The sequence below is a fragment of the Otolemur garnettii genome, unplaced genomic scaffold, assembly GCF_000181295.1.
Source record: "Otolemur garnettii isolate 467f Iridium unplaced genomic scaffold, OtoGar3 scaffold00092, whole genome shotgun sequence".
In the NCBI taxonomy this organism is placed as follows: Eukaryota; Metazoa; Chordata; class Mammalia; order Primates; family Galagidae; genus Otolemur; species Otolemur garnettii.
The window spans coordinates 1514179-1528357 of NW_003852487.1; the positions used below are offsets into that span (position 1 = coordinate 1514179).

The 14179-nt window shown below is 48.6% G+C and overlaps 1 protein-coding gene across 1 annotated transcript in view; it reads right to left on the bottom strand.

Moving 5' to 3' along the window:
* Positions 1 to 1214: 1214 nt before the first annotated feature.
* FOXK1 (forkhead box K1) overlaps positions 1215 to 14179 on the bottom strand; it is a 76099-nt gene continuing 63134 nt past the window's right edge. The window contains exons 6-9 of the mRNA XM_012808694.2: positions 11511 to 11677; positions 11115 to 11399; positions 9765 to 9989; positions 1215 to 9247 (exon numbers count right to left, since the gene is read on the bottom strand). Of these exons, the coding sequence (XP_012664148.1) occupies positions 8964 to 9247; positions 9765 to 9989; positions 11115 to 11399; positions 11511 to 11677 (961 nt within the window). The 3' untranslated portion in view covers positions 1215 to 8963. The remainder of the gene's footprint in view (positions 9248 to 9764; positions 9990 to 11114; positions 11400 to 11510; positions 11678 to 14179) is intronic.

The window sequence follows — 14179 nt, forward strand, 5'->3', positions numbered from 1 at the left end:
AAAAAAAAAAAAATACAGAAAACTTATATTTGTGTAAAATGTTATTTTAAGGTCTCACTAGTGAAATGGTTGTCCTAATCAAAAACAGAATTTAAAAAGACTAAAACTTAAAAGGAGATACAAATTAGCCAGTGCAACACCCTGGAGGAAATTTAATTATTCTTACTCATGGTTGGGTATTTGGCTGAAATCCTGAATACAGGGTATCCATAAAGTGCAGTTTAAAATTGTACATGAGCTTTATGGCAACTCTGTGTATTAGATCTGTTAAGTGTGTGTTAATACCTGTAGCTAGAATCTTACAATGACAATAGAGTAACCAGAGGAAAGCAGAGAAATGTTCAAACCTCAGCTGTAACTGTGGACAAATGCAAAATCTGAAAAATGCAAGTTGTCTATTTAGCTGAATGTGTCACACGTGCAAACATACCTGTGAGAAACACATTCTTATAAAATCTCCAGCCAGTGGTAGTTTGCAGCAGAAACACTCAAGTGTCTTCTTTTAAATCTGGGGGCCCTGAGAGAAGAGGGGGGCACCTCCACTCAGCTGACGTGAACAGAGTGCTCTGCCAGCCTGGGTCTGGGTGCCACCTCATTCAATCCACACAAAACTCTTTGAAGCAGAGCTGTGGATCTGCATGTGAAGAAATTCCGTGTACTGCAAGCTAAACTGCAGCTGGACCCTGACCCTAGGTCTGTCAGGCTCTGAGGTCAGTGGCATGCTCACCTGACTCCCACCCTCACCCCCTACACCTGGAAGAGGAAAGGCCTCAGAGAAAACAGACATGAAATAGGTAGAAATCCTCATCTAGCTCAGTGCCAGCAGGAAGCACCCAGCTGTGGGCACTTGCAGGCACACCTCCCTCCACACTTCCTGCCCAGGCAATCCAAGCTGTGGGCTGGTTCTTGGAGGGGGGCTTGCTGGCTCCTCCCTTGCCTTGTCTGAGGGGCAGGCCCAAGTTGTCATCACATTCCGAGATTCCCCAGGGGATCGCCTAGGCCATGGTCACAGGCACCTATACATTCAGCAGCCTCTTCCCAGGAATGGGACACCCTCAACACAGCTCCCAGCCCCCTGCAGCCTCCTGAGCATCTTGGGGCTCCAGGGCTCACACTTCAGGGCACAGAGGCTGGCTGTATATCCAGACTAAGCATCTGTCCACACACCATCCCTCAGCACAGCCCATTCAATTGCACCACACAGAGCCTCAGTGTCATCTCTTTAATATATAATTTTATTTCTGGTTATAGAAACAAATGCTAAGAGGAGAAACAAAACTTCCCCATCCACATACAACAATTTAATAGATAAAAGAACAGTTAAAATAAATGAAAAACAAAAAGTAGAAATTTTAAACTTTGTTATAGCTTTAAAACATTAACGTCTGATACAATTAGAAATCACATTCAGATCTCAAACTTTAAAAAAAAAAAGTATGGCTCCATATTAAAAAAATACTGTATCCCATTTGAAATGAACATACAAGGCTGCCCGCTGTGGACATAGGGCTGTCTGCCCCCTGGCAGTGGCACTTGAGCCTCCCAGTGCTGCTGTTCCCTCCTTGGGGTGAGGCACAGCCCCCTGACGTGTCCCACCCTCATACCCAACACTCCAGAACCCAAATTTCTACTTTATAGGATACCACTGCTTTTTAAAGCATTGATTATTAAACATATTGTGAAAAATACTTTAGACAGCCACTGTAAAAAAAAAAAATACATACACACATATACACACACACACCCCAAACACCCGCCCCTCCCAAATTATTTTTACAGGAGAATTATTATTCAGATAAAAACAAAATCTCAGTATTGGCTTTAACCCCTCCCTTGAGTGTGCCACAGCTGACGGCCTACACTGCAGGATGTTAGAGCTTGAGGATCTGGACGCAGCCACCTCTCAGGACAACCCAGAGCACGGCTCTGTCTCTCCTCTCCCCAAAACAGAAACCAGGTATATAGAAGCAGGCATGTGAGGTACCCAAGAAGCCTTTCTACAAAGGAAGGGAGCAAGGCCTTGATTTTAAAGTCCCAATTTTTACTGATTAAAAAAAAGGAAAATTAAAAAAAAAAAAAGCTGGACCAGTAAATCCAGAATTTAGAGGCCACAGGCATGGTTTATGTATTTATTTATTTATTCTGAGACGGGGTCTGGCTCTGTTACCCAGGCTAGAGTGCAGTGTTGGGGTCACAGCTCCTGCATCCTCAAGTTCCAGGGGTGACCAGCACACACCAGAGCAGTTTAACATCATACAGGAAAAACAAATTCATTCAGAGTCACACGTCTTGGTTCAGCTCAGCCAACACATTCAGAAATCCAGGGGACAGTTCTAGCCACTGCTTGTGACTCTGGACAAAAGCTCTGGAAGAATGACTCCCAGCTCACAGAGAACAAAACCCTGGCAGAGCGAGGGGTGCCCAGCCAACCCCCGTTGGGCCCAGCCCCCTGCTCTATCCTCACTGTGTCTGACACAGAGGAAGCCACCAGTGAATATCTGGGTGAATCAAATAAGCAACTGTTCCAGAAAAGAGAGTCCCAGATAAAGAACAACTAGAGAGATAGTCTATTTTACCTCAATAATAATAAAAAAAAATTTTTAAATCCTATTCAGGCAGAAAAGAAAGAATAATAAAGTAGGATTCTTCTAATTCTATTCTAACTCTCGTAGGATAACTAGGTAAGGAGCAAAAAGATGAGAGTGACCCAGAAACCTAGCAGTCACAGTTGGCAGTCTGGCTGAACCTGAAGAATGGACCTTGAGATGCATTGAGCTCATTAGGCCATGTCCTGCTGCTCAGCCAAAGCAAAGAAACACATGAAATCCTTGGAGGGCTTCCCAGGAGAGGAAGGAAGATGCATAATGGCAGTGACTGCTCCCTCAACTACTTTCTCAAACACTGAGAAAGCCAGAACCAGTCACAGAAACTAAACCCTAAGGCTAATTCAGTCGTGTCCTGAAATATTGTAAAAATGCCCATTTTGGTGGCAGGCAGAGCTTGTGTGTCACACTCCTAGTCTGAGGAGGCCTCTACTTGCTGACCTACAGGCTTCTCACTCTGAGGACAAGGCTGTTCCTCAGGGCAGGGTCCTGGTCTCCAAGAAGCTGCAACAGACTTTATGTGACAGCCTCAGAGAGGTCCATCAGTGACTCCCCACTTCTCACCTCTTGCTAGGTGGCCCCCCAAAACTTGTTTTGGCCCCCAAGAACTTTCTCCCCGTCAGGGTTAGTCAGGCCAGCCTCACACCAAGGCAGCAACTCTGTTTGGGTGCCCAGCTGCCAGGATGCATTCTGGTGTGTTCCCTTGTATGGCAGCACTGAGGAGCAGAGCTGCACTGGCAGGAGGGGGACAAGCCAGGCTGGAAAGCAGGACAGCAGAGACAGCTTCAGTGTCTGTAGGCTACAGAGACAACTCACAAGTGACTTTTTTTTAAAGTAAGAGTATAACTACTTTTCATAAACAAAGTCAGTGAAATGGGCCTATTTATAATTTCAGTTCAGAGGAAACACTCATGGTTGTGTGTCACAAAATCCCAGTCTTCTAAGCAGCTGTCACTTGGAAGCTATAGGGCTGGGTAACGGAGGACAGATAATAAAGCAGCAGCTCCCATGGATGATCCTTCCACAAATTCAAGCCACCTGGGAAGGGTCCCGTCATGAGGCACATGGTCCAGCTCACTGCCCTGCAGGGGGCTGCAGTGCTACCCAAGACACCCCACAAGGCAGTGATTCCAAACCCTCCCACTGGTCATCAAATGTAGCAGCTTGTGGTACTAAAAGAAAACAGAAGTAGCAGATGTCTTGCACCAAACCATAGCAAAGACAGGTATGCAGATGATAAAAACTGTGTCCTGAGCATTTAAAAAAACATAATGTTTAAAACAAGGCCTGCAGGAGGGAACTTATAAAATGCCAAGGAACTTGTAAGATGCAGGGAAACAATTTAAAAATAACAGAGAGAAACTGAGCAAGAGACCATGTGTTACATTCTCTATTCTGCCCTAACTTCAAAAAGCCAAAATATGTATCAGGGAACCTCCAATAATAAGTCCCATCTAAAGATTAATCCTATCTTCATAGCAGCACAATTGAACAATTTAAATTATTCTTATTAAATAATATTGCTTCTAGGCAGAGGTATCATGAAGGAGGTGAGACTAGGCAGTGGCAAACACACTTTCACATGAGCCCCGACAGGAGTGTGGCGAGGTGGCCAGGGCTGCCCCTGCTGACCTCTGCAGTTGAGTGGCTCACGGCATGGACAAGGCTTCAGCTCAGCATCCTGGGAGCTCTTCTGACTCACAGAGAGGCTCACAATCATTTCTTGTCACTCCAGAGCAAGCTGTGTCTACTCAGTGCAGGGGGCAGAGGCAGGTCACCCATTATTCTGCTGTCCTGTCAGGGGGCTCTGCTCTCAGAGGAGTGAGTTGGTGCAGAGGACAGACTCAGGCATCCTCTCCAGAGACAGCAACGATCCCTCACACCAGATGAAGTAACTGAAGTGCCAAGCAGAATTTGAGGCTTCTGAAGAGAAACAGACAACTTCTCCCACTAACTCTAAAGCTCTGAGAAAAAGCCTTTCTTCTCAAACATTTTCACATTCAACGGTTTTCATTGTTTCCAATGGGGTGTATTCTTTGTCTCTATAAAATAAGACAATGATTTCAAAGCCAAGGAAAATCTTTCTCCTCCTTCTGAACTCTGGATTGCATAACGGAGGGATTTTTCTCTACAGAGAGAGGTGGCCCTGGACACGGGTCTCTGGACACTGGTACTCACTTTAAAGAGTCTGTGGAGATCACTCCTTATTTAGAGGAAATGAGTGATGCCTGTGACCCCAGACCAATCTTTCATCAGGACTAGCAGGTACACAAAAGAGATCTAGAAGCTAGGAGGCCAAGATCAGCCTCAGCAGAGAACTTCGGGGGCTGGGAGCATCTGTGGCACAGGGAAGGGAGGTGTTAGCAAAGCACCACCAGACCCATTCCTGGCTTGAGAAACACAAAGAATGGTCCCTCGCATCACACAATACTCAGCAACTCAGAAATTCATTTCTATCATTTTCATTGGCTTAGTTCTTAGATAAGAGATAAAGAAAATACAAATCAATAGCAAACCCCAATAGGAACAAAGCAGACCTGAAGGGGGCTGTTGGTGTGGTGTTCGTGGGTCTCTGCCTCCCTGGTCTCAGTACACTCCTTGGGTCTTTTCAGCACCGGTCTCGAAGGACTGTGCAAAGGGGACCAGACCACATGGTTCTGTCTTCCCTGAGCACACAGCAACCTCTAAGGTGAAATCAGGGAGAGAACTGGGGCACTGCAGGTCTGTCTGGCCATGCACAGCCTTAACTCCAAGAGGGGATTCAAGTTGGGACAAAGGGTTCTAGGTTCTAGGTGTATCGTTTTTAAGGATTTAGAAAAGCAATGTTCTACTTTAATGCCTCAAAGGCTTTGAATGACAGACTCTCCACACTCAACAGAGGCTAGATGTTACCAGGGAAACCTCAGAATGGAAAGACAGATGCAAACAGCTAAGGATGGATGTGCACCATCCACCTGGGATGACCTGGGTCTCTCTGTGACCCATGGCTCTGCTGCACCATGGACCCTGGGCTGATGGCAGGAGCCAGCATGAAAGAAAGTGCCCTGGGCCAAGCATGGTTCTGGCAGCAGGTGGAAAGGTACAATTCTCTTCACTTCCCATAGCATATTCGACTGTCTTGATGGGCACATGCTCAACTATCTAACAAGTTTTGTGACCTAATTCTTATTCAAAGAATATGTTTTCCTACATTTGGTAAACCTGGTAATTTGTCAACCAAGAAGCAGAAGAAAGAAGAGGGTTACCAGGCTTCAGGGCCTAAGAGGGAGCACCCATGAGAGGGCCCAAAGCAGGAGGGAGCTCTTCCCAGAATAATCACCTCAACCTGGCTGATCTCCCGCAAGTCATGCCAGAGATTTGAGCCCTAGGGTGAACAAAAGCCTCTGGTATCATACTGGAATCAAATTTTTTCATTCCCCCACTTGACACTGCTAGGGTCAGTTCACCCTTAACAACCCAGAGAAAGTCACCTGGGCCCTCATTCTAAACCATAGGGGGTAATAGGCCACCCAGACCACAGGCTGTGGCTCTCTTGGTCTCCCTGGCCTGTGCTCTTGCTTCTGTGGGTGAGTTCAGCAAAGAGACTCTCACTTGGTTGGCTCATAGACAAGAGAGAGCTCTGGGCAGGATGTGCAGCTCCTCTAGTCACCAGCCATTCCTGGGCCTCCAGTTACCAGTTCCAGGATTAGTTCTGGCACGAGCTAGGCATGCTACCTGGTCAGATGGCTAAAACTCTTAAAAACCTCATTGTTTACAAGTCCTGAGTGGCAGTTCCTCAGCCCAACCCTCCTCTGCTGCCCCATTTGGGGTCTGAGCTGACCTCTAGGGCCACTTCTCTTCTCAGTCCCAGCAGAAGCTAAAAGGTGCTGACTCTGTGTGGCAGGATGTCACCCCCAATTTCTGTCCTCTCCGTTTCCTGGTCATCCATCCCCTCCCGTTCTTTTCCTTTGCCTGGAACTGGCATAAATATGAGAGTGAAAAAGGACAGAAACCAAAACATCTCAAAGCCAGGAAGCAAATGGGCTGGATGCAGACTGATCAGACCAGGCAAAGATGCAAGCAAACACTTTGTAAACAGCATTCTTTTCTGGCTGGCACTGGGTGCTCTCTGCAGATGACATCAGCTTTCATAAGGAGATAAACCTAGGGCAGATGGGACAATCCAAAAACAAACAAAGCTCTCCTCTGAGGGTGACCACATGCACCTCTGGGAAGAAACAGTCAGTAGGACAGGAAGTAGCAGCAGGCGGCCCTGAAGCCCCTGTGACAGACCCTAGAGAGCTCCTGCGCGGCCAACCTCACTGCCCCACCTGCTCATTCCCACCTATGCACGCACCAGGCACACTGGAAGGAAAAAGTTCACACAAATACCAGAAACTATGAGTATGGAAAAGAGAGCATTGTGGGTAGCAGGAATGACACCTGAGGATGCACCCCCAGCTGTTTTCCTCCCATCCGGAGGCAACAGGTATGGACTGCAAAAAAGAGCTTATTTCCCACTTAGAGTTTAGTGCCATAGAAACAACTGGTTAGAGGGGCTTAAAAAAACAACAGAATGGGGATTTTCCCTCCCAGACAGAAAAGAGGAAGCTGGCGGACATTCTACACTTGTCCTGGGGGGCAGTGGCCCTGGTGTGGCTGTGGCCTGGTCACAGTGGCTGCCAGTCTTCTGTACCACCTCAGAATCATTTTGAAGGGTGTGTCCCTTTAAGGCAGCCCATGCCCACCTAGGACCTGGTTCTTGTGGGACCATCTGCTGTTCCCTCAGACACTCTCCAGGAAACTGGATCTCTCTGCAGCTTCTCCACCAGGGCCATGGCTAAGGCTGGGATGCTGAGGACAGGCTACTTCTAACAACAGCCATTCATCTGAGACTTCTCGACCTCTCAAACTTGTCCTTTCTAGTTGTAGTCTGCTCCTAGGAAAACCAGTATCAGACTGACTGATAAAACTTAAAGTCAATCTTTATGTAGATGGATGTAGCATTTCCTGAAAATGTGAGAAGCTGAAGGACTCCAATCTCATCCCCAAATCGAGCCAAACACCAGCCAGCCCTGGCTCTGGTACAGGGACATCCTGAGGGGGCCTGGGAGCCACAGGATCATTCAGAGCAGCCTGTCCTTTGGTTCTCACTGTGCTGGCTACAAAGCCAAGTCAGTTAGTGGGAGTGGAACGTGGTGGGCACAGCCTGCTCACCGACTGCTGCATGGAGGTCTCCTTTCTGCTGGCTGACCAGGGCCCTAGTGCTTCATTCAGGTCAGGGAGAAAAAAGCATTCAAATTTACAACAGAAGATTAGAACTGGGTGGTCAGGAAGCTGTCATCTGGGGACAAGCAGCATGGGCAGACTGCGCTTGACACTGGTAGGTCCCACTGTATCCATCAACCTCAGGATGACAAAGCCACTGGTGAACATGGCAGGTCCTCCACGCAGAGTAGGCAGCCTCCTCTCGCCTCCAGTGCCAGGGGCAGGAGGGCTGGCTCAAGTCTGATCTCTCATCCTAATGACTTTCACTCGCAGACACCAGGCAGGACGCCGTCCATCTTACTTGAAGTTAGCAGACAGAGTGGCAGGTTTACTCTTCGAGGGGCCTAATGCCAGTAAGAACCCCACACCTATAGTTGTTAAACTGTCTGAAGATGAAAACAAAATAACATGTCAAAAATAATTATCTTTTTTGTTTGTCTTAGATTTACGACTCAGCTTGAATTCCATGTTTACATAAAATAAGAAATAGTTGGGGGTCCAAAGCCAAACCTGGGCCCCTCCAAATTAATGCTGATACTTTCTACGTCACCATTGGGGAAAAGACACCACAGAACAGCGTGCAGTCAGCTGGCTCCTGCCTTCCTCTGCTCGTTCCCAGGCTGCTCCGGACAGGCATGCGTCCCTCTGGTGTCCTTCCTGTGGGGACCTTGGTGTGTACTGCCCACTTCTGTCCAGTCTCCTGGGATGAGGCTGTTCCTTCAACCAGACACAGAAGCCACGGAGCCTTATTCTACTCATGGGAGGCATCTGACACATTCTTGGACATGCTGAGCTACAACCTTCTCCCCATACCCCTGACAGAGGCCTGGGGAGAGGATATGGTGCTGAGGGAAGAGGAGAAAAAACAAAGAATTCCCAGAATCATACAATCAGTTGTCTGAACTTGTTTATGTGTTTTTGTTTTGAACCATGAGAGGACAGGAGATAAAATGGAAAGGGCTAGGTTTGTCCAGGGGCTGCTGCTGAGCCACCTGCTCACTGGGCACTGCAGGCCGCTGTTAGCTCCTGTGTCTGTGGGCGCGGCCACTGGCACTGCCAGGCCCAGCTCTGGGCACTGCTGGGTGAGTCCCACTCTACCCGGTGCAGGTGATGTCACTCCCCGGGGCTTGGCCCCTGGGGGCCAGTGGCTGTGATGACCCCGGCCTGTGTAGTTCCAGTCCCACTGGGCTCTTCTACCCGGGACCTCTTGACCTCGGGCTCGCCAGTGGAAGAGGCTGAGGTGACAGTGGTGCCGGTGGTGGTGGCTGGTGTGGCAGTGGCCACTGCTGCGCCAGCTGCTGCTGACTCCTCGGGCCCCACCTCACACACCCGGGTGACCACCACTGGTGTGGACGAACTCGCCTGGGCTGCCAGGAGCTGCAGGGGGCTGGTAAGGGCTGATGGGGAGAAGAAGTTTACCGAGGTTTACTTGGGGAATCTGAGACAGGCCCACACCCACCAGCCCAGTGCCCTGCTCTGTGTGGCCGAGCCTCTCTGCCCTGCTGAGGGAACTCAGTCCCTGGCAAGTTCTGCCCTGCCTAGTGCCCCTGCCCCTCACCCACCGCATGCTATTGTGTTTCTCTGGATCCCACTGGACACCTGACAGCCTACCCCTCATCTCTGTGATGCAGGTGACCTGCCCTGGAGGCTCAGCCCACCCTCTGGGGCTCGCCAGCCCTCTTGCCTCACCCCAGTGGAGTGCAAGCTCCACACAGGGTAGAGATCTGAATTTTTCCTTCCTCCCTCTTTTCTTAGCCTTCACAGTACCCGGCGTGTAGCAGCCGCTCAGTAACCGCTCAGTAAATTGACTGAGCTGACAGGATGACTGAGTGATGTGGAAAAACATTTGAGGCACTGACTTGTGGCAGAGCCACAGAGCTCAGGACACAGCTTGGAGCCTGAACAGGGCCTCACCGTAGGCGCTGCCGGCTAGACTGTTCGTAGGCACAGCATGCTTTCCGTTCTGTGTGACGGCCCGGACAGGAAGGTGGTGCTGCCCAATGGCCACTGGTGTGGCTGGCTGCAGAATGGCGACTGTGTGTCCGGGAACTCCGGGGGCCACCTGGCTGGACACTGTCTGGATCACTCCGCTGGCCGTGGGGATTGTGGCAAATGCGATGGTGGGTTTCTCTTCCAAGCCTGCAGGACAGGAACCATGTCACAACCACACTTGACCAATGAGTCGGTTCCTTGACCATGATGGATATGCATCAATGGCAGTGAGCCTGCCAATTAGGGGATGAAGGTAGTAGCACTAGGGAAAACTTTGGTTTTCAAAAGAAAAGTCCCACCAATGAAATACACACGTATTTTCAAATAAGACAATTAGCAGGATTTTAGAAGAATATTTTAAGTACCTTAACTTGAACTAACCAAAATTTAATCTGAAAAAGAGAATGTATTATTTGGAGTGAAATGATCTGCTTTAGTCTTCCTTCACCAAAATGGTATTTTCATTTTCTTTTATTTTTTTATAGAGACAAACTCTCACTTTATCGTCCTCAGTAGAGTCCAGCGGTGTCACAGCTCATAGCAACCTCCAACTCCTGGGCTTAGGCAATTCTCTTGTCTCAGCCTCCCGAGTAGCTGAGACTACAGGTGTCTGCCACAATGCCCGGCTATTTTTTTGTTGCAGTTTGGCCGGGGCCGGATTTGAACCTGCCACCCTTGGCATATGGGGCTGGCATCCTACCCACCTGAGCCACAGATGCCACCCTACCAAAATGGTGTTTTCATTATGACAAATAAAAATTACTGCTGAGATTAAGTCAACAGTGGTAACAACAAGTAGGAAATGCTGCTTAATGTAAAAGAGTTCCTGATAGGATCTTCCACAGTATTAGCTGCATTTTCAACATCTACCCCATTGAGTTCCTAGGAAGAAATCCACAGCTGCTCTTTGCTCTAAATGACTCTTCTAAAGACTCCTGCTCTAAGGAATTACCCTGCCAGGCTTATTCTTTCTCCTGTAGAAAATGTTAAATTCTAATTTTATGCAGAATCTCACAATTTAATTCAATGTTACCTTAAGGGAAAAAAATATTTCAAGGAAACAGCTATATGCATTTGAAGGCACCATTCAACAAATGAAAAAGCTTTTTAAGACAATTAAGGCTGATTTACAAAGATAGGCAGAGTGGACAGATGCCTGAGAACCATCCTCCTTGAGCCCCCACTTCTAGGCTGAAGGTGCTACCTCTCAGAGGACAGGACAGCCCCTGAATTTCTGCAAAGGCCACTGGCCACTGGCCACAGACACATTACCTCTGGCCTCACTGCCCAGGTCCAGCACAGCTGTGCCCGCAGTGTCCTGGGAGCCTCCTGCTGAGCCCTGGCTGGCCAGGATGTACCCATTGGCAGAGCTGGCAGAGGTGGTGACCACCCTAACCATGGTGACCGTGGGGGCCTGCTGCACGACGTGGATCGCGTGGCCTGCAGGCTGCTGTGAAGTCACTATGGAGGCTGGCATGTAGGCCACAGGCTTGGCTACCAAACTGGACGGTCGGGGAGGCATAGCCATGATCACTGGCTGGGCACTAACAGGTGAACCTGGATGAGGGACAGAGAGAGAGGGTAGTTGACTCCTCATGCCCACCCAGTCCCATCCCCTGCTGTCTCAAGTTCTGCCACATTCAGTAAAAGGATAAAACCACTCTTTACCGGGTGCGCTTTGGGAATACCGATATTCTGGAACAGCAGCTAACTTTGACCCAAAGTCGGGGTCATGTGGGATGGGTGAGCCCTCTCGGGACACACACTCTGGAGTCTGCAGGCCACTCGAACGAGGGGACATCAGCCCAGGGTGCGTGGGTGAGGCTGGGGCACTCCTGAAAAGTGAACAAAAGATACAGAAAGGAGCACGGTTGTCAGTCAGTAGGCAAGGGATGAAAGGACACTTAATAGGCATCATGTGTCCCAATGTCACCCCCAAATCCCTTCTGCTACATGCCCTGGTGCTGGGCTTCACCCTCTTGATGCGTTTCCAACAGTGATGCCTGGGCAGTGCCAATGTGCTCTGATGACATGAAGCCAGTGGTTAAAAAAACTCCATTCAAGGGAAGCTGGGTGTGGGAGACTCCACCAAGTAGGTGGGGTCAGCCTTGCTGGGGCCCCCAACAAATGCCACATTCTGCAGGTTCATTTCCTAAAGGGTGCTAGCCAGTCTTCCATGAAAGTGGCTTGGCCTTCTGTGTCAAAAAACATGAGCTTCCATGCGCTGGGCACAGCTTCCCACCAGGAGAACGACAATTGAGAGGCACACAAGTTCTGAGAGCACCACTGTTTATCCTGCAGCCCTGTCACCATCACCCTGGGTTCTAAAATGAAGTATTCCCAACAATGGCTGTGCCAGAGCTGAGACTCAGCCCTGGATGCAGAATCAGCTTTCTTCTTTGGGAACCAAAGGCAGGTCCACCCATACCACTGAACACAACACATCTGTTCATTCAGCACAGACCCTGGAAGCTGGGACTGACCAGGTATGGTCTGGGGAAGAAACCAGTCTTAATGTTACATTCCCAATCCATGTTGCAAATATCCTCGGCCACTCCAAATGTGCTGTGTCCACTGTGTGTGGCTTGCTGGGTCTCCCCTGGCTTCCCCCTCCTATCTTGTTGTCCTCAATCTGACAAGACCTCTCAGCTCTTGTCTGCATATTTCAACACTCACACAACTCATTCTCAAATCAGCAGTGACCAGGCCACTCCACAGTCTTGAGTCTGTCATGGTCCTAGTTCTTATCAAAAAGTTCACACTCCTTTCAAGGTCCTCTCTAATCTGGCGTTACTCATCCCAGTTCCCCATTCCTACGACCTCCTTCATACCCCAACACACACATCCAGTCCTGGAAGTCAGGCAGCCTCTCCTCATCTACACTAAAGCTCTTTCCACACTACCCTCCAGGCCTGAAAGATCTCCCTTCATCCTGAAAATTCTACTTGGTACAATCTCATGACCCTCCTGAAGATGGAACCTCATACTCCTTACAGGGGCTCCTTATATATGGTTTATAGGACAGTGCTGGACACAGAGAAAGCCCCTGGAACTGTCCCTTGACTGATAGTAAGAAATCATGTTGGTTGTTATGGGTCAAACTGTATCCCCCAAAGAAGATATGTTGGAGTCCTGACCCCTAGGACCTCAGAATGTGACCTTATTTGGAGACAGGGTCTTTACAGGGGTGATTGAATGAAAATGAGGTCATGGGGGTGGGTCCTGGCCCAGTACAACTGGTGTCCTTATACAAAGGGGAACTTACACAAACACGTACAGGGAAATGCAACATGAAGGTGAGGGCAGAGGTTGGGGTGATGCGTCTCCAAGCCAAGGAACCCTGACAAATTGTCAGCAACCATGAGAAGCTCTGGGATAGGCATGGACCAGACTCTCTGCCACAGACCTTAGAGGGAAACAACTCTGCCAACACCCTGACTTCAGACTTCTAGCTTCCAGAACCGTGAGACAGCAATTACCTGTTGTGTAAGCTTCATAGTTTGTGGTACTTTTTACGACCATCTGAGCAAACTAATAGTTCAGTAAACTTTCTGTTCACATTCCTATTTAGGCAAAGTGGTGTTTGAAAAAAATCTTAGCTCAGCTGAAACTTTCCAAATGATGAACATTTTTAAAAATTCTTACAATACCAACAGGACCAGTTTACCTGAGAATCACAATGGCAGAACCAATACCAGAAATGAATGTTTATGCATGTATGCAATCTTTCACAGAATCACATTTGAAACAGAATTTTGAAATTGAGAGCACTAGCTGCTAACGTTTTTTTCTGTGTCAAAGAATTTCTGAGAGGACCTCTCTGGAGATCTCCCCTACACCTGGGTCAGGTTTCTCTGATGGGTGACCTGGGCAAGGTCCACCCATGCTGTCTCTGAGCAGCTCTTCTAGACTGTGTGTGGCCAGGCCTGAGCTGGGCAGAAGAGGCCTGGGCTCAGCTATGCCTGCTATAGACAGAAGTCAAGTTCCTCAGCATCAGCTCTGCTGGGAGCCAATAGCCATCTCCTTCTTTGCCCCTCCAAAAACTGGCACTCTTTAGGGAAGAAAGCAGCTGGCTTCGCTGGGGCATCAAACACTCCAACAGAAAGCACTGTGAGCCATAACCCATTTGTTCCTGGCCTTCAGATACCCTTCCCTTCAATACATACATTTAAGCTCCTAAGAACCAAAATGTTAAAGAAATACCCTGTGGTTTATTAACTCTACTATTATAGAAGTTCATTGGTCCTCTAAGATTCTCTCCAAAAAAAAAAAAAGGCTTGGCACCTGTGGCTCAAATGGCTAAGGCACCAGCCACATACACCTAAGGTGGCGGGTTC